The 21,050-nt window shown below is 42.7% G+C and overlaps 1 protein-coding gene across 2 annotated transcripts in view; it reads right to left on the bottom strand.

Moving 5' to 3' along the window:
- Window positions 1-21,050, bottom strand: part of ankrd52a (ankyrin repeat domain 52a) — a 46,654-nt gene that overhangs the window by 18,356 nt on the left and 7,248 nt on the right. For both annotated transcript variants that reach the window (XM_060938566.1, XM_060938567.1), the window contains exons 6-23: window positions 19,230-19,317; window positions 17,105-17,247; window positions 16,144-16,356; window positions 15,917-15,995; window positions 15,708-15,822; window positions 15,541-15,623; window positions 14,233-14,350; window positions 14,030-14,098; window positions 13,811-13,951; window positions 13,309-13,359; window positions 12,383-12,494; window positions 12,174-12,245; window positions 11,821-12,022; window positions 11,501-11,588; window positions 10,488-10,605; window positions 2,195-2,414; window positions 1,966-2,053; window positions 1,728-1,814 (exon numbers count right to left, since the gene is read on the bottom strand). In XM_060938566.1, coding sequence (XP_060794549.1) covers window positions 1,728-1,814; window positions 1,966-2,053; window positions 2,195-2,414; window positions 10,488-10,605; window positions 11,501-11,588; window positions 11,821-12,022; window positions 12,174-12,245; window positions 12,383-12,494; window positions 13,309-13,359; window positions 13,811-13,951; window positions 14,030-14,098; window positions 14,233-14,350; window positions 15,541-15,623; window positions 15,708-15,822; window positions 15,917-15,995; window positions 16,144-16,356; window positions 17,105-17,247; window positions 19,230-19,317 — 2,087 coding nt within the window. The remainder of the gene's footprint in view (window positions 1-1,727; window positions 1,815-1,965; window positions 2,054-2,194; window positions 2,415-10,487; window positions 10,606-11,500; window positions 11,589-11,820; window positions 12,023-12,173; window positions 12,246-12,382; window positions 12,495-13,308; window positions 13,360-13,810; window positions 13,952-14,029; window positions 14,099-14,232; window positions 14,351-15,540; window positions 15,624-15,707; window positions 15,823-15,916; window positions 15,996-16,143; window positions 16,357-17,104; window positions 17,248-19,229; window positions 19,318-21,050) is intronic.

The raw sequence follows: 21,050 nt of genomic DNA on the forward strand, positions 1-21,050 counted from the left end.
AGTCACCAGTTAACCTAACCTGCATGTCTTTGGACTGTGGGGGAAACCGGAGCACCCGGAGGAAACCCACGCGGACACGGGGAGAACATGCAAACTCCACACAGAAAGGCCCTCGCCGGCCCCGGGGCTCGAACCCAGGACCTTCTTGCTGTGAGGCGACAGCGCTAACCACTACACCACCGTGCCGCCTCATTATTGTTATTATTATTATTATTAGTAGTAGTAGTAGTAGCAGTACTAGTAGTCATAGTAGGCCTAGTAGTGGTAACAACCTAGTCCAAGTAGATCATATTAACATGGTCATTTTAAAAGTAGCTCGCGAATCAAAATATTGTGGGCACCCCTGCCATAAGGTGTGCAGTCATGAAACGTGGTACACTGATAGAGGCGTGGACCCTGACTGATTTCATCAAGTTTCATGTTGGTACGTCTCACACTTTAGCACCACCAACCGATCACAGTCTTACATGCGTTCATGCACGTCACTTTTGATCCGTCTGTCCGATTTTCACAAGTCTGGTGCCATTGGAATCCTTGGAGCTCGACGATTCCAACGCACCCTATGACGTCATTTTCCGCCTCATTAGATTTTCCGCCATTTTGAATTTTGTCCAAAGTGAAGGTAGAGTGACCCTGGCCGCATGTTTTGTCCGATCATCACGAAACTTGGCACACATGATCTCCAGTCCATGCCTTATAAATGATATTCGTTTCGCTCTCATATGTCGAAGCGTTCGCCCGTGGCAGCCAATCAAAATCGATGACAGAGCCACCAAACAGGAGGTGAGCTCATATCACAAACGCTTTGACGTATCAAGACCATATTTAGTGGCATGACTTCGGACACCATCCAAACTACCCTCATCAAATATGGTGTCATTTGGCCACTAGGGGGCGTCACAATTAGCAAGAACGTTTTTTGGCTCATATCTCAGAAACGCTTTGACGTCTCATCTCATCTCATTATCTCAAGCCGCTTTATCCTTCTACAGGGTCGCAGGCAAGCTGGATCCTATCCCAGCTGACTACGGGCGAAAGGCGGGGTACACCCTGGACAAGTCGCCAGGTCATCACAGGGCTGACACATAGACACAGACAACCATTCACACTCACATTCACACCTACGCTCAATTTAGAGTCACCAGTTAACCTAACCTGCATGTCTTTGGACTGTGGGGGAAACCGGAGCACCCGGAGGAAACCCACGCGGACACGGGGAGAACATGCAAACTCCACACGGAAAGGCCCTCACCGGCCCCGGGGCTCGAACCCAGGACCTTCTTGCTGTGAGGCGACAGCGCTAACCACTACACCACCGTGCCGCCACGCTTTGACGTATCAAGACTATTTGTTGAGATGACTTTTGGCGCCAGTTCATGTAGCTCATCAAACTTGGTGTCGTCATTTGGCCACTAGGGGGCGCCACAATGAGCAAAACCGTGTTTTGGGTCATCTCTCTTTACGGATTTAGAATTACAGTGGTCGCCTCTCTTGCCGGGTCGCCATGGCGGCGCACCTGAGCAAGCACACTTCCGCATTTTCTCCGGAAATGCATTCTCATTGTAACTCATTTTATTATATTGAACAGCTTTAATTTCAAATCAATAAAAAGAAATTAACCATACACAGGCCGTTGATTTACACGAGTCTGTTTTACAGAGAAATAAAATAAAATTACATAATTTCGCTTTTATACAAGATTCTTAAGGCAGCATGCTTTTACAGACCTTCCCTTTGCATCCCTGGCATGGACCAGTGACGAGCCAAAACTGGAGTTCAAGAGAATTTCTGCAGAACCACTATGGCCATTAATTCTAACATGGGGTGGGGTGGGGGAGAGAAGAAAACCACACACACAAGAATACTGTTATGAAAACCGATCTGTCTCATCTGTTAACAGAAAACACACTGAGAAGAGAAAGCCTGTGCTTTGTATTTAAAAATCCCTGAATGCGGTGGACTTACAGAGCACAGTGCAGTGGGGTGAAGGGGTTTCCCTCCTTGATACTACATGGTTTAATTTCAAGTAAAACTTCCAAACAGTCTTCATGACCTGCCAAAATACGACACACATTAAGGAAACAGTTCAGCTCATGGTTTACTTACAATTTTCTCACATCGCAAATAATTGATCAACTAAGACTTGACAAAACCAAACCCTCTGAAAGTGCTCCGAGTGGAGTTTGAACCCTACCGTGATGGGCTGCCCAGTGTGTGGGGGTGAAACCATGGCAGTCACTGATTGGATGGCGTGGGTTGGTGTGGTCAGCAGCAGACAACATTCGGGACAGGATCTCAGCGTGGCCACAGGAAGCAGCCAGGTGGAGTGCAGTGCAGCCTCGAACATCTTTCATCAGGACTGTGGCATTGTGGGAGAGCAGTGCCGTGACGCAGTCCTCCCACCCGAGCAGTGCCTACAAGGAGGAAAGGGGTCTGGTGAGAAGAACTGGAGCAAGTACTAAAGGCTGGATTATACAATACTTGACATGATTTTGCATAAAGCATGGGCAACATGAACATCATTGTTCATACACAATCGCGTAAATCATCCTGTTCTTAGCAGGGTTAACGTTAGCCGGCATGTGCCAGCTTTTAGCCAGGATCACGTGTAGATGAAAATATCAATGCCCAAAATGTCCAGTTGGAAATATGCTTCAGGCCATATTAAAAAATCATCTTTTTCTATCCTGTATCTCCACTGGAGAAAAGGGCTATTAGTCTTTTGTTGCTTTCCGTCCACCCGTCCCTGTTGCGTGCTTGCCTGGCTACTTTGTTCCACAAATTCCAACCAAGATGTTTTCTTTCCTTCTTGATGGTACGTCTCCCTGTCTCTTTTGGTCTTCCTTGTTTGCGTTTACCATCTGGTGTCCATCTAAGAGCAACTGAAGAGCTCTTGTTGTTTCTGTCATTATCTCTTCGTACGTGGCCGATCCATTTCCAGCTTCTTTGTCTTATGATCTGGCGCGTTAGTTCTTTCTCTCAGCTCGTTGTTGGTTATAACTGTTGGCCAGAATAACTTGAGAATTATTCTTAAAAGCATATACGCAGAACCATGGCCTCACTTTCGTTTATAAATGCCTTGAGACCTCAAGAATGGCACAGGAATAGTTTTAAGCGTTAACAATAAATCTAATATAGTAATTTGTACGATTAAAGTGATTTATATACTGTAGGTAGCGGTCTGAGTGAACGACCTTGACGTCCGTAACGCCACAGCAGGAAGTTCATCAGTCTTATCGCCATTTCCGCTATACTAAAACACAGAGCTGACTGCAACTCCGATCCTCCATTTTGAGCTAATTTATCGCCATGCCACGTAGATGTGTTTTTGGTGGGTGCAGCAACATGACAGAAGGTGGATTTACGTTGCATTCACGGCCCAAGAATGTTCAAACTGCAAAGATTTGGATGCGTTTTGCGAGAAGTTCATGGGCACATTGGGCGTCTACGAAGTAGTCTCTCCTCTGCTCTGCACATTTTACTGAAGACTCGTACGAAACCTCTGATCTGTTGAGGAGCGTTGGCTACAAGTCCGTATTGAAAGAGGGTGCAGTACCAACAATTAAAGAGAACTGCAAGAAAAGTATTTATTTTATATTTATTTATAAAAAAAAAAAAAAAAAAAAGAGTCTAGTTGCACCAGTCCTCCCGGAGTGAGCCGAGGGTTACTACTAAAACCTGGGACGGAATGGGACGGGACATATCGCTCGGGCAGTGACCTCCCTGCAGTTGTTGCTAAAACCGGTGACGTCCCGTTCCATCCCGGGTTTTAGTAATTGCCTGAGCCCAGCAGTAATGGCGGACTACACCGTATGAAAAGTGAATGAGTGGCGCAGCTGCCTGATTTCTAAACTGGATATTGCTGCCATCTCGGCCTTACGTGGAAGAAGCGAATGAACGGAGAACTGAACAAACAACTGAAAGTCAGATTGTTTCAAAAACAATTGACCACAAGCTTGGCCTTCAAGAAGCGAGAACACAGACGGGTAAGTGCCGACTCTCGTTTGGATTAAAAAGCAAAAAAACAAACAAAAAAATTGTTTACCTGCATTTAGATTAATCCATGTAACTTGTATTGTGTGTTTAAGTTAGCGGTATAAGATTATTTAATTTGCTTCAGAATGTGATTGTCTCAGTTCATCTGATTATTTAATGAGCCTTTTACATTTTATCAGTGAAAATGCATGCATGTACATGTATGCTGCATAAGTTATAGCACCCATCCTGTTTTAATGAGGGTCAACCCACAATCAATGAAGTCAAATCAGTCTTAGTTGAGCGAGTCGGTAACGCTATTTCTTACTTTCACCATAAATGTTTATTTATATGACTTTGGTCTATAGCTGTAAAAGGCCTCGGCCTTAAAACCGGTTCCTGCTGTGACGTCACGCACTCAGGGCTGGCTGGCTCAGCGGGGCGGCTCCAATCACAACTTTGCGGTCGATTTTAACTCTCAAATATATAAATTTTTTATTCCCATTTATGCAGCATACAAGAGTCAAGGATGGAGATACTATCCACTCAGAAATTTATTTAAAAATAAAAAGGTTCTGCATATCTGCTTTAAACATTTATTTTCAAAGATATCTAATAATGTTCTCGTTTCTTCGTTACTTCCCAAGTCTCAGAGCCATAAAGTAATACTGAGGTTACACAAGGTGTTTTTCTGTATATATATATATATATATATATATATATATATATATATCTCATCTCATTATCTCTAGCCGCTTTATCCTTCTACAGGGTCGCAGGCAAGCTGGAGCCTATCCCAGCTGACTACGGGTGAAAGGCGGGGTACACCCTGGACAAGTCGCCAGGTCATCACAGGGCTGACACATAGACACAGACAACCATTCGCACTCACATTCACACCTACGCTCAATTTAGAGTCACCAGTTAACCTAACCTGCATGTCTTTGGACTGTGGGGGAAACCGGAGCACCCGGAGGAAACCCACGCGGACACGGGGAGAACATGCAAACTCCACACAGAAAGGCCCTCGCCGGCCCCGGGGCTCGAACCCAGGACCTTCTTGCTGTGAGGCGACAGCGCTAACCACTACACCACCGTGCCACCCCTGTGTGTGTGTGTGTGTGTGTATATATATTATATATATATATATATATATATATAAAAAAAAAAAAAAAAAAAAAAAAGAGTTTCGTTTCTAGACTACATGCTGAACTGCTCCAAACCTTCCCCGAGTGTTCTGAAGGCAATCCTGGCTTTAGCTATTAATTCTAGTTTTTATTTCCTTGTCAGCACCTCCATTTTTATTGATTGAAGCACCAAGATGTGTGATTTCATCAACTTCAATTTGTTCGTTGTTTATTCTTAAGTTACTGCGAGTTGGCCTAGTGGTTAGCGTGTCCACCTCTTGACTGGGAGATCACGAGTTCTACTTGCGGTTGGGTCATACCAAAGACCATTATAAAAATGGTACCTACTACCGTCTGGCAAGGCACGGTGCAATACAGATGCAAGTGGTGAGTCAAACTCTTGTGGTTACCAGTAGGGCTGGGTATAGATTCAAATTTCAAGAATCGATTCGATTCCGAAGCTTCAGAATCGATTATCACGACTCTATACGGTACGATTCGGGTTAGTGTTATTAGAACCATTTTAGACTGTGTAGTTAAGCAACATATTAATACTTGTATTATATTGACATTCAACAGCAAATTAATCAAGTATTGGTAGTTAATGATGGCTGTAAGACTGGTGAAAATGATAAATGATCAAACCCCTCACAGAAAGGCGAATCAGGACAGCAGAGGACGCCAGAGTTCTCTATACCTGCAACAATAGTGTCCAAATGGGACGCTAACCTGGTGCATTATTAAGATTAAGAATTCACCCAAAAGCTGTTGCTGTTGCACACAAATGCATTTTTATTTTATAATGTGAAAAAAGAGATTCTTAGCCAGTGTAAATGTAAACAGATTGCTGGTTACTGGCTTCAAAGTAACCTAACGGTCATTATACCGTTTGTAAATAAGAACCAAAGATGCAGCACCTTAGGAAACATAAGTGTCTCAGAGTTTTGTGTAAAATCTTCAAAATATAAAAAGTATAAAACATTCAATTGCTTTTAAAGTGCGAACATGTAAACAGGACATTTAAACTTAAAATTTACCTTCAATTTTAAACTTAAATAAATAATAAACCTTAAATTTCAACTTCAGACTGTAAATAAAAAACGCTGTTTCCTGTTAAAGTGCACACAAAAATAAATTCTGACTGGACCTTAAACTTGACCTGAGACAGACTGGGTAAACTGTCCAAGTGCCATCACTTGGGTACAAAAAGATTCTTCTGCAGAAAAAGGAGCTCATTTACATGCCCAGGAGTAAGGCAGCTTCCAGGGATGCTAACGGCGCGCCTTTTGGCGGATGCTGCCTTTTCACAGCTGAATCTTGCAGATCCGATTTTTTGGGGGGGCGGGGGGGGGGGGGGGGGGGGGCGTTGGAGTGTCTGATTATAATTTCATCAAAGTAAATTCTGGATTAAAATTACTAAATAAGCAAATGCCGTTACAGTCCATGAAACATAGGAAGTATGAGAAAAAAACAGTAAATTAGAAAGCTGTGCACGTTTGCGTGAAAGCTGTGCAAACGTGCGCAGCTTTCTGATTTACTGTTTTCTTCTGACACTCCAACATACGGCAGAGCAATAGGGCCAGGGTTTTATATTTTATTTGGAAACTTCTGAGAAAAAAAAAAACAGAATTTTCGAGAAAAAAAGTCGAAATTTGAGAAAAAAAGTCGAAATTTTCGAGAAAAAAAAAAAGTCAGAAATCTGTAGAAGGCGGGCTTCCATATGGAAGTGACACTCACTCGCGGCCGATAGACATGAATGGCTGAGACCAGAGCCATGGAATTCAGAGTTGTGACAACCGGGGTACAGGAAGTCGGTTGGTGATGTGATTCACATAGATTCAAATACTTCTAGGCAGCGGCTTTCTGTTTGCTAGAGACTAACACAGAACCACTACATAAGCAAAACCCAATCCCGAAATAGCATTTGATTAAGTCGTCCATTTCAGCAGCACTAAAAACACAGTAGTAGCAGACTGTGGCAGCGGGGGCGTGGTCAAGCGCCGGTCTGTGACAGGAGGGCGGAGTCAGGGAAGGTAAGTGGCAGAATCACTACACCTGACGGCAATTAACCTGTGTTTGTGTGTGTCTTCCCAGTGACCGCGCCCTACTTAAAGAGGGAGAGCAGAGAAGCTCATCCCCGAACCAGACGCCGGTTGTGTGTGTGTGTGTGCCTGTGTTAGTCACTGGATGTTTCACTGCAAAGTGTGGCAATAAAAGCCGTGTTTGCGAACCTGATCTCTGTCTTGCCGTCCTCTGTGCTCCACCCTTCATTAGAACTAACGAAGGGTGGAGCACAGAGGACGGCAGGACAGAGATCAGGTTTGCAAACACGGCTTTTTAGAACTAACGAAGGTAAAAACCGTAATTTAAAAAAAAATAATAATTAAAAAAAAACCCCGATCTTTGGACGTACGAATCGATCTTCAGGAAATATGCAAATCGATTCAGAATTGGAAAACTGATTTTTTCAACACAGCCCTGGTTACCAGAGGACCCGCCCCCACCCCACTGTAACCCTAGCTGTATAGGCGAGAGCTATCGAAACAGAGATTGGCGCCACACCTATACGCCTTAAAGAGTTGGTTAGTACTGGGACAGGACACTGCCTAGGAAGACCACATTCTGGCATGACAGGGACTTTGACTTTATTCTCAAGTTATTTTGACCGTATTAACAAGCTGACTTTATTGTGTGACCTATAAAATACATTGCCAAGACACCGTAAATATAAACATAATAAAGTTTGATTTTGCTTCCACAGTTACAACAGTGAGAAATTCACAGAGTGTTTGGTCATGTGACTAAGCATTACACAAGATCAAAAGCCTGTCGCATGTTGCATGCGCTCCACAGCGACAGCCCTGTGCTTTGGCTCAACTCTGCACTTTCGCATGACTCTGACACGTCAACGCAGACCCTCAGATCCCTCTTGCAGTTTAAAAAAAACAAACCCCACACACAACAAGTGATGGTGGAGGTACTGCAGCCGAGGCCAGCAAGACTACAGAAAAGATTCACGCTCCGAAAGACATGGAACATGCAAACAACCCAAAAAATCCCATCCATTTTAATATTACCAAATATCTGTTTAATGAATAATAGACAAGCTGTGTGTTTTATTTTATTGTTAGGGCCTGTATTAAGTTCAAACCGTTTGTGAAAAATTGCAGAGTTCATTTGTGCTGACTACTTGTAAAATTTTGTTGGATCATAGTGTTGGTGTTTTACTGATGTTTAAATGTTTGCTAATTAAAACATAACTGGTAATGGTTCTATATGGCGAGAATTCTGAAACATTAAAAAAGTCTTGCGTAAACTCTCATGCCAAGTCTGCTGGAAATTAAAGCGTTTAGCATATTGTTGTTAATGGTGGTGGCAGTGCCTGGTTTCTCACTTCAATATGACGTGGTTGATGTGTGAATACAGGTGTGCTTCTGCATACGCAGCAGACATCAGTCGAGTCCCTTCATCGTGGCCCAGGACACGTTCACATACACGCTGTTAAAACAAAAACAACGCCGCCATAGGCCGCCCAGGCCACCTCCGAGAATAGGCTGAGCGACTGAATCCCAATGGACATTTGACCTTGTTTAAGCCTAGGTCACAACCGGACTAGGGCTGTAACGATACACCCAACTCACGATTCGATTCGTATCGTGATTTTTGACCCACGATTCGATACGCCCACGATTTTTTTAAAAATGTTTTTTTAAAGTAGTAAATTTGACTTATTAACATTTACTTACTTACATTAACTATTTAATAACAAATAATTCAGACCACTGCAGAGAATGAGTAATATGTATGCAAAAATGAACAAATGTATATCCAAAGATTGTTTTATTTCTCAAAATAATACTGTTGAGCCGGAAGCTCTGTTTTTTTCGGTTCTGAAAAAGTCATTTTTCCAAATTGTGTAAATCCGTTAAGATTTTTTTTTTGGGGGGGGCCTCCCTCACTGTCTCACTCTCATAGGGCCAATGATTTTCTGTGATCGCAGAAAACAGATGGAAATTACGGAATTTTTATGGTGAAACGTTGCTCGCGTGTCAAAATGTAACTGCCGCAGAAGGCTTCCGCCCAAGCAGACATGCCTTCAGTGTTGCCAGATATTGCTAACGTTTTCCACCCCAAAATATGTTCAAAACCAGCCAAAAAGCACCTAAACCCACCCAATCTGGCAACACTGCATGCCTTTCCGGTCAAGTGATTGTGATTGGCTTGTGGCACACCTAGCCAGCCAATGAGCTGCTTGTTTACAGATTCCCCCCCATCGCAACCAGAATGGCGACCGCTTAAAAGAAATAAATGAATGCTCTGCCAGTGGCGAGTGTGGACGTTGCGTGACTCGCAGAAGATTGTCGCAGGTCGGCGAAAAAACGACTTACTAATAGATATAAAAAATAAAAGTAATTTAAGTAAGTTTAAAATGTAATTTAAATAAAAAGTAAAAGTATTCATAAATTGAAGTTTGGAAGCGCCTCTGTTTTTGGGCTGAGGAGAAGTTTGAAAGGGTGTACCGTGATTCTGCCTTCTTGTATCGCGATACGGATCGTGGCTCTGCGTATCGCGATTTCGATTTCAATACGCATATCGTTACAGCCCTAAACCAGACGTACGATTTTTTGGCCGTGCGATTTTTGGTGTTTCCCAAATCGCTGCGGTTTTTTTGTTCGTGGAGAAAGACGCACGTTGGCCGTAAGTTTGTCTTGCAACCTGAAAAAAACGTAAGCGCCCGTAGAGTTTGTTTGACATGACAAAGAACCTCTGCGGCCAGTCTGCGGCTCAAAAATCAGCACGTCACACGCGCGCCCTCCGTGCGTTTCTTGCACGTAGACCGACCGTAGGAGCACGTACGGCCGGTTGTGACCGAGGCTTTACATCCGATCACCCAGGACGCGTGTTAATACCAGGTGTGAACAGGACTGTAGCTCCATACCAAAAGCAAAATGGATATAACTCTAATCAGTTCAGTTTGTAATCATATACTGGCTGTCAAAACTTCTGAAATGGTCCTTACACCACAGCCTGAATAGAAGCTTTATAACGCAATGAACTTGACTTGTGGTTGAGACGTATTTAAATGAGCAACACATTTCGGTTCAAAAAAAGTCTATCGTCTATATTTTCAGAACTATATCGTAAAAAAATCTTAAATGTCTCTCTGTAAAAGGGTTTCCCCAGGATGTTACACAAATAACACAGCAAGTTGTATTTTAGGTTATACTGTCACCTAGTGTTCAGATTTCCCAAAAACATCCCGCACACTTTTGTTTCAAGACTGAGCGAAAATGCATTGTGGGAAAAGGAAGGGAAAATGCGTGCGCGTGTTCAGAAGACTGAATTTAAGTGATAAACAACGCAGCGTGTAACTATATGACTGACCGCTCTGTGCAGTGCCGTTCTTCCTTTCCTGTCTCTTGCATCAGGACACGCCCCTTGCTCCAGCAACAAGAGGACGCAGTCAGTGTGACCTCCCAGTACAGCCAACATCAGAGGAGTTCTGCATAGGACAGAAGGAGCAGTCAATCAAACTGATGATGTAATACACACACGAATAACTCTAAAATCTACAGTTATTTTCAGGACAGTTTCAGACTAAATGCATTGGAATACTGGATTTCTTTTGGCTCAGGACTCAATACAAGTTAATTACATGATATTACAGGGCAATAATCATTTTCTGATGTCCTCTCATCACTAACAACCTACAGTAATATGTGCTATTAAAGTATCTCCATTTGCGCCGTCATTAGCATCATTTCATAAACTTGGACACAGATGTCCACAAGCGCCAGCGACCGGCGGTTTTCTCCGCTTACACAGATGGTCTGGGCCGGCTACTTGATCCCAGAAAAAAAAAAAAGCCTGGCCTTTCAATGTTCAAGCGATCTATCTCGTCCCCACTGCCCATAATTTGTTGCAAATCCAATTACTCCACCACAAAATTGTCTTCGATTTGGGTCCAACATGATCGGAAGCGACATCATATTTGTTGATTCTCACGTTCTGACTGGTTGAGCCGGACCACGCCATAGCGTATGCAGTTATGTTCCAGAGCCAGGTAGTGTACTACAGAGGGGAACTGAGAAAGCCAAGCTCTCTCACACATTTGAAGGGAGATTTCATACATATTTTGCAAGTATTTTACAGGGAATGTTAGTAATTTATTAGCCAAGAATGCACCAGAGGGCAAGTAAATTTCAAAATTTTCTGGGGGAGCATGCCCCCAGAGCCCCTAGCATTAGCACACCTTTGGAGCACTGTAGTAGCGAATTCCAGAGCTGCCTACTTTTTTTTTTTTTTTTTTTAAACCGGCTACTTCAGATTTTCTGGAGAACCCTGTTGGACATGACTGGTCTGATGCTGAGAAAGAGTGTGAGAAAACGTTCACTCACTGGCCCTCTGTGTCTGAGACATTTGGAAGGTCAGTGTCCTCTTCGCTAGACAGCAGCATCTGCAGACAGTCTGTGTGGCCATTGGCAGCTACACACACACACACACACCTTTGTGATTTAAAAATAATCATTCAAATAAACTAGATCTGTCTTACAGCATTTTCACACAAGCAACCAAACAATTCTGATACAATTTCAGGACACGGAGCTACGGCCCTGTACCCAGAACAACTTCAAAACACTACAAAATGCACATTTAAAAAGGCAGTAAAAATATACATTTCTAAAATTCAGAAAACACCACAACTTGACGAGTTTACCTGCAACATGTAGAGGACTCCACTTATTGCAGTGCTCAGTGAGCAGGCAGGACGCTGACTGGCTGAGCAGCAGCTCCACGCAGCGAGTGTGTCCTCTCCGAGACGCCACGTAGAGCACGGAGCGCCCCGCTGAGTCACACACATCCACGCACACGCCCGACTCGACCAACACGCTCACACACTCCCAGTGTCCTGCCTCCGCCTTCCAGAGACAACGATAGGATATCAAATCATATTTTAACTTTACTGTAATTATAGTAAACAACAACTGCTGGTGAGAATATGATTAATAGGCTTCATAAATGTTATTTATTTATAAATAAATAAATAAATAAATAAACAGGCACACATACTGCTAAGTGTAAGGGACTGACAGGTCCAGTGCTTTCTGCATCTCCAGATATATTGTAGGACATCACCAAAAGCTAGAAAGGAAACGTATTAAAGGGGGGGCATTTACAAACATACCAGGTCTGCAAAATTATATTTCAGCATCCCAACACTGCGTACATTACAGCACTATCATAAAACACCAAGACCCCAGTGAAAATTATGCGCTTACCAGCTCAAGGCTTTGCTTGTTGCCGTGGGCGGCTGCGTAGTGGACAGCGCTGTATCCTTTGGAGTTGCACAGACACGGGTCTGCTCCGTTATCCAGCAAGTACTCCACACACCTTAACAGCCAAACGCACGCATGGTTACACACAACATAGCAAGTTTTTATGTCTGAAGTACAAAGTGTTGCATAAGCCACAGACAGTCTTACTCCACCGATAAGGGAAGAGTGCTGGTTTAGGAAATGAACAAAATTTTTTTTTTTGCTCTTGGTTATGCACTAAAACATTACATAAATCAGGTGAGGGATGCAAATTATTCCCCAGTCAAATCCTCAAGAGCCTAAACAGCGCACACACTCGTAGTGAGTCTTACAGCCCTCTGTACTAAATCCATACTGTATTTTAACACTGCAGGATATCTAATTATTGCAAAGTACATGACTACAATCTTGGTAGAAGCTTACATAGTTGCCCAGGTCATGCACTTTTTAGATGGTCCCTTAGTGACTTCATTACTATGAAGCGCTGATGTGCGTTTCTGAATTATTATCTTCAAGACAATGCACATGTTGCCCATGTATGTGTTTTTCTTGAGAGAGTATCAAATGTACAAAGAATGTCCGATATAAATTTAAACAAATAATCATTATTTTAACTCCCAGGTTCAAAGTTTCTCCTATGTTTTGACGCTCAGTCCGACTAAGGGGGCGTATTCCAATGGGAAAGTGATGTCGGCAATCAAATTGGGGCATTGTGTACGTAAATAAAAAGACTGCCTGAAACGCAAGGAATATTTCACAATGCGGGCACTACTATAAGCTGTGAACAGTGTGTCACTTCAAACAGAGAATAAAAGGTTTAATATAATAATATAAAAGGTGATCATCATATAAAAAGGTTTAAAATCAATGGATTGACAGGAAAGCCATACATGAATGACTCCTTCTCTCCATCCTCTGGACTCTGCTGGCCTCGATCCACCCTGAGAGAGAGAGAGAGAGAGAGAGAGAGAGAGAGAGAGAGAAAGCCAGTAAGAAATTGAGAGACAGCCAGAGAGAACAAAAAGAGCCAGAGAGAAATGTAGACAGAGTGAGAGAGCAAAACACAGAGACGGAATGAAAGATAGAGAAAGAGAGAGAGGAAGAGTGTGCAAGAGTGATGGCAAGAAAGGGAGAGCGTAATGGGGTGGAAGGGAGGGAGAGAGAGAAAGAAGAGAGATGGCAAGAAAGAGTGCAATGGGGTGGAGGGAAGGGAGAGAGTGAAGAGAGAGAGGGTGGGTGAGAGATGGCAAGAAAGAACAAGAGACAGAGCACAATGGGGGTAGAGAGAGAGAAAAAAAACCACAAAAAAAACCTTAAGACACAGAATGTTTGCAGCTTCTACATAATCCATGAGTGAGAGAGAGAGAGAGAGAGAGAGAGAGAGAGAGAGACCTGCAGAAAGCTGTGGAAGCAGCCGAGTAGTGTAAAGGTGTGCAGCCAGTGCGGTCCGGCTCGTTGACCTCGGCTCCTGCTCCCACTAGAATCACCACACACTGATACCTCCGGTTAGCAGCCGCATAGTGCAAAGGGGTCCTTCATAGAAAACACACACATTAAAAACACACCATCTTGATAAAGTTACAGTACAAGATGTGGGAAATGAGCACTTACCTCCCAAACTTGTCTTTCTTATTCATGTCAGCGCCGCTGCTCAACAGCAGGTTCAGACATTCAGTGTTTCTGAAGTACGAGAAAAACACAGAGAAATTAATCACGGGCACATGACCACCTTTGTTTTTTTTTTTAACATCCACGAATTATAAAATGAGTGCATGCTCAGTGTGCTGCATGAGTGCATGGAGTTGCTGTCTGACCCTCCAGAGGCAGCAGCGTGTAAGCAGGTTCTTCCGTACTCGTCCGGAGTGTTGATGTCGAAGCCGGCTGACAGCACGTGCTCTTTGCTCATCGACAGCACGATGCTGTACAGCTGACCTGCTCAGAAACGCACACAAAGAAAGAAGGAAAGGAAAGACAAAGATAGACAAAAAAAAAGAAAAAGGATTGATTAGATTGTTTTTACTGGTGATAGAATTTAGCAGTGCATCTAACTGCATTTTCCGGATTCATCCTTTAAGGATCTCTCTGTATCGAGACAGTAGGAGTGGAGCTGTGTGAAATTAAACCTCATCTAACAAGTCAAACTCGATACTGGTGCTGACAGGGAGGCCTCCACTGCCACCAAGTCAATTCCTTCTTGTTAGCAATTTGCATGCCAGGAATACCATTAAAACATACACGCATTGGCCGCTTTAATGGGAACACCCATCCACCTGCTGTTCTGTTCTCTGCAGTTCTCTAATCAGCCGAACCCTTGACAGCAGCACGATGCATCAAATCATGAGCTTCAGTTAATGTTCAAACATCAGAATGGGAAAACAGTGAAGTGTGACTTTCTTTCACTGTGGTATGGGTGTTGGTTTGAGCCAGATGGACTGGTTTGAGTATTTCAGAAGCTGCTGATCTCCTGGGGTTTTCACACACAACAGTCTCTAGAGTTTACACAGAATGGTGAAAAAAAATAAATAAAAAAAAAAAAAAAAAAAAATTCATCGAGTGAGTGAGTGACAGTTCTGTGGGTGGACACAAACGCCTTGTTGATAAGAGAGGCTCAGAGGAAAATGGACAGATTGGTTCGATTTTTTTTTTTGCCAGGAAGGATATAGCAATTCATATAATCACTCTTTACAACCGTGGTGAGCAGAAAAGCATCTCAGCATGCAACAGCAGAACACATTGGGTTCGAGTCCTGCAGCCAAGAACAGGGATCTTAGAATCAACAAGTTCCTATTAAAATGGCCTGTGAGTGCACCAATTAGTTCATCTGTTGGTTATAACGATAAACCCAAATCAGTCCTACAAACATTTAATCACTCGGATAAGGTGTCTGTAGTGCGAGTCCAGATGGAGGGGTTGTGAAGTTTTCAGAAAGCACAAAAACACGAGCAACATTAACAGGTAAACGGTAATAAATAGAATTTATTTTTGGTTTTTTTTAAAGTCAGCTGAGAGTCAACAGTTCAATCATGAACTGAGAAGCTTATTTGCTGATACAACCCTCTCCTTAAAAAAAAAAGGCACAGTGAGGTAATTAAACATGCACTGTGTGTATGATTAAAGCGTACCTGAGGAGAGCAGCTTGCGGCAACAGTCAGAGAACCCGTAGAGCACGGCTAAGTGCAGTGGGAACATCCCATGAATCCCTTGCCTGTGAGAAAGGAGGTTACACTTCATAGCAATCCATCTTTATGCACATTTCAAGATCACACTGTGTTTATGTGAAAACACACACCTGGCTGTATCAGCACCGTTTGTCATTAAGGTGCTGATGAGCAGCTCATGGCCATACATAGCAGCAACATGAAGAGGAGTATTGCCATATCTGTCCACACAGTCTATCTCCCCACCTGAGAGAGCGAGAGACAGACAGACAGACAGAAGGTATAAGAGACAGTCTAAAAACCAAGTGTGTGTGTGAAAGAAAAAGAAAGGCTTCTTCACCATTCTGAATGAGGATCTGGGAGCGAGTGAAGCGTCCGTGGATGGCTGCCATGTGGAGGGGGCTCTTGCCTTCTTTGCTCTTTAATAAATAAATAAATAAATAAAGTGCAGAATTAAATTAAACCACAGACAGGAACTGGTGTACACTTGTACACTGTTTAAAGGAAATGCACGTAATGTTCTGAGAAACAAACGTTTCTAGCTGCTGTGGGGTAACTGGAGCAGACCTGCATGTTGACATCAGCCCCGTTGTTGACCAGCAGCTCCAGACAGAGGGCGCCGTTGGTGGACACGGCAGCCAGGTGCAGGGGGCTGAAGCCTCGCTGGTTGGGCTGGTTAACGTTAGCACCACGGTTAACCAGCTCATTAGCGACTGCTTCCTGCCCCATATAACAGGCTACATGTAGAGCGGTGTTTCCAAAAGCGTTGGGCTCATCAATCTGGGTGGGTGGGGGTGATGGTTAAAAAAAAAAAAAAAAAAATTTATAAAAATTACACCATAATTTAATTATTCCACAAAATCGAGTCGTACATGAGCTGATAGTTGTCTATAATCCATGTACGATGAGATTGAGTGGAATAACTGTTTTATTCTCTCCACATTCACTGGGTTTTGAGAAACGGAGCATTTTTATTTTTAGCAAATTCGATAAATAAAAAGTTGATACAAAACGTCCGACAAAATTTCTGCTTGGAATGTAAACGAACCGGTGAAATGACAGGAGCAATTTGTGAAAGATGCAATAATTCTTTGGGAAAAAAAAAAAAAGATACATTCCTACCATCAAATATTTTCCATATTTTGTTGCCTTTTTTTTTTGGGGTTGTGTTTTCAAGTAGAGTTTTTAATTTCGTCCTCGGTTGGTTCAGCAACACGCTCCGCCATTTTGTTTTTCCCTACTCATGGTAGATGAGCCGATATCCTTGTAGTAGAGTAGCCAATCAGAGCGCGATTACTCATATCCAGTGAACATGGATAGAATAAACATTTCTCCTGGAGTACCACCATGAAAACATCCAATTCCGATGAAATGAAACATGATACAAATCATTCTGCATTAGCGTGTACTCGCTCTACATCATGCTCACCTAGTCAAATGTTTTGCTTTGGCTTTTACTGAGTTTGTGCGTTTAGCTGAACAATAAAGGAGTGTTTATCTTTTACAGCATCGAGATGAGTTTGCTGACCTCAGCTCCGTTGCGCAACAAGTACTTGACCACATCGACGTGTCCACCCACAGCAGCAGAGTGCAGAGGAGTGTAGCCTCGCTTGTCCTTACAGCTCTTATCTGAACCTTGAGACACCAGTAACTTCACCACCTCTAGATGACCTGGAGCACATACGGATATAAACACGAGTTAGAAAACAGAATAGAATAAAAATAATAAAATGCTACACTACCGTTCAAAAGTTTAGGGTCACTTTGAAATGTCCTTATTTTTGAAAGAAAAGCACTGTTCTTTTCAATGAAGATCACTTTAAACTAATCAGAAATCCACTCTATACATTGCTAATGTGGTAAATGACTATTCTAGCTGCAAATGTGTGGTTTTTGGTGCAATATCTCCATAGGTGTATAGAGGCCCATTTCCAGCAACTCTCACTCCAGTGTTCTAATGGTACAATGTGTTTGCTCATTGCCTCAGAAGGCTAATGGATGATTAGAAAACCCTTGTACAATCATGTTAGCACAGCTGAAAACAGTTGAGCTCTTTAGAGGAGCTATTGAGGTATTTCACCTGACGTCACAGGGTCACGTGACGCCCCGGTGTCTGCCATTTTGAACGTCAAGCTAGCTAATGTCAACAACAGTAGCTGGTATGTTACTGTAGCAATGTTTACGTTCAGTCATTTGGATGACTGTTAAAACCTTTCAGTCTCAAGTTTTTCCTTTACTGGATTTACTAGTTTACTGAGCTAGCGCGCGCTAGCTCCCAGCTTGCCCGAGCGCGCTAGCTCAGTAAACTAGTAAATCCAGTAAAGGAAAAACTTGAGACTGAAAGGTTTTAACAGTCATCCAAATGACTGAACGTAAACATTGCTACAGTAACATACCAGCTACTGTTGTTGACATTAGCTAGTGCTAACAGCTAGCTGCTAGTGCACTGCTACAACTACACCGACCCTAATAATACAGTTCTTGGTCATTTCCTGGTAACAGCAAATTTATAACGGGCCATGTCTCAACAGACTAAGAAGTTATTTCAATGACATTTAATAACATTTTGTTTATCCTGAGGACCAAAAGTAAATGAAAATGTGAACAAACCTTAGCTGTAATCAGATGGCGACCACCGGCTCCAGGGACGACCTGCTGATGTAGGCATGTTGCCCAGCCTGACAAAATATTTGTAGGTATCCAAAAACTTATACGCTTTCAGATCAATACCTGTGTATGGCGATGGGTTTTTAACGACATAGGTATACAGATCATGTGGGCCGAAGTCAGGTAAAGACGAGGGCTTCGTGTACTTCCGTACGTCAGTGAACAATCCTGGTGGAAGCAGGTAAACGTCGTTCTCTAAGCCTGCTAACCTCAATTTTTGCAAATACCTCTCCCTCTGCTCGCCCTGTAAATGCCCTACGTCGCTGGATAGTGAAGGTGTTTTCTGCATCTCGCTCCTTTTTCTTTTATACGTTTTTCGTTTGTCGCCTTCCTCGCATTCAAACTGATTCGAGCCGTGCCGTCCAAAATGGCAGCATCACATGACTTGGTCACGTGGGTGAAATACCTCAATAAAACTGACCTTCCTTTGAGCAGATTGAGTTTCTGGAGCATCACATTTGTGGGGTCGATTAAATGCTCAAAATGGCCAGAAAAATGTCTTGACTATAATTTTCTATTCGTTTTACAACTTATGGTGGGAAATAAAAGTGTGACTTTTCATGGAAAACACAAAATTGTCTGGGTGACCCCAAACTTTTGAACGGTAGTGTATGTACAACATGCATATATGGAGCACTGAGCTACGCCAGCAGTGATGTGAGACTACTGCAATCCTACAGAATGACTCATATAAACTACAGGACAGGTCATATAAACCAAACGGTTACAGAAAAGGTAAACAGATTGAGAAGAAGCCTTTGTCACATGTACACTCAAACACAGGGAAATTCCTCCTCTGCATTTAACCCAACTGAAGCAATGAACACACACACACACACACACACACACACACACACACACACAGCAGTGGACAGCGATGCTACAACACCTGGAGAGCAGTTAGGGGTTACGTGCCTTGCACAAAGGCACTTCAGCCCAAGGCCACCCCATGTTAACCTCATCACATGTCTGAAGAAATGACTCACCGAGGTAAGCCGCCCAGTGGATGGGCTGCCTCTCCTTTTTATCGCTGGCACTCAGATTGGCCCCTCTGTTCAGCAGCAATTTCACCATCTTAAAAGAAAAAAAATAAAACACACAAAAACATTTGACCTAAAATAAGCTGATGGTTATTCGAATGCAGAAACAGAGATCCAACATCATTCAGTTACACACTGCTGTGGGTGTGGCTTCTGTCCATCTGTTCATGGTTTTACACCATTTTTAAAAACTTACCACAAAAACGTTTATAACATCTACTTTCTTGCCAAGTTCATGCATCAAACAAGAGATTATACAAAACAATGTTCATTCATTAATACCATCAGAAACACAGTGTAACCTCCAGCACGGGGCTCTTACACATTTAGTCCAACAGTGTTAACGGTGGAAAATGTTATTTAACATTAAGCTATCTAGCTTTATTCTATCCACAATCACTGGATACAAGTAATCGCATGCTCTGATTGGTTACTCTACTACGAGGATACATCAGTTCATATACTGTGAGTAGAGAGGAAAAAAAAAAAAAAAAACTGGTGGAGCATGTTGCTGAACCAGTGCTGTGGGATTAGGGAACAAGCCAGGCAACTCTTTCCTCCTCAACCAGAACTATTTTAACGAGATAGAAAATTTTATTTGCTGTTAATGTTTCCGCAGGACGATGCACAGGACACTGCTGCTGGATGGAATCAAGTCAGAACAAGAGCTAAATGTCTGACGGTTGCTAAGAGACAATTTAGTGTTGCAAGTAAAAAGGCTTTGTGTAATTAATATTCAGTAAATGTGACAGTCACCCCACTGTGTGTAATAACGTTTTTATTATAGTCCACCAGGGGGCGAGGTATCGTTTTCGGTCAGGTTTCTTGTTAACAATATTACGGGAAAACGGCTGGATCAATCTTCATGAAACTTTCAGGATAGATGGGCACTAGTCTCAAAGACAACCTCCAACATTTTGAAGGTCATCCACTGAAGGTCACGGTGAACAGAAAGTAAAAAAAAAAAAAAAAAACTGAGCTCAGACTGCAGGAGCGCTGCCTCGGAAAGACTCCTCCCACAAATACACTGACTGGATCACTACCTGCCTCATTTGCATACACTGCTGTCATTGGATGGTTTCTTCGTTCGTTTTCATACACAAAGGAAGGTGTTTTGGCCACACCCACTTTTAAACCCCATTGTTGAAAATTTCCCCGCGGTGTTGATTTATTATTATAAAGAGAAATTATAAATAAATGGACTAGACTAAAGAAATCGCTTTCAGACATGTTTATGCTTATTACAGAGAGAAAGCGCGTTCCACTGAGCTCTAACGCCGAGCCATTTCCGGGAAATAAGAGTTTGGGTCCTGGCGACAGCGTGTGCAGGTCAGCCTCTGTTTGGAGGTTTCAGTTTCAAAAACTGTAAAAGTACAGACACTCGGTATATTTTACTTCTGTGATTTTTTTAAATTGTTCATTTTTGGATTACACTTCATTTTTGTGGCTACTGCCTTATAGAGTAAATATATATATGCTATATTTACTGTATGGACACAGGATCAGAAAACTATATTTATAAGCAGGAGCCACATGGACCCATAGGGGACCGATTTTTTTTTCACAATATCTTCCTTCATATTCATCATAAGTGCTACCGGGCGAGGTTTGTTTTGCCTGACAACACTTATTCTTGATACAATTATGAAATCCTAAAACAACAGCAGCATTATCTCATCTCATCTCATTATCTGTAGCTGCTTTATCCTGTTCTACAGGGTCGCAGGCGAGCTGGAGCCTATCCCAGCTGACTACGGGCGAAAGGCG

The sequence above is a fragment of the Neoarius graeffei genome, chromosome 13 (assembly GCF_027579695.1).
Source record: "Neoarius graeffei isolate fNeoGra1 chromosome 13, fNeoGra1.pri, whole genome shotgun sequence".
Classification (NCBI taxonomy): domain Eukaryota; kingdom Metazoa; phylum Chordata; class Actinopteri; order Siluriformes; family Ariidae; genus Neoarius; species Neoarius graeffei.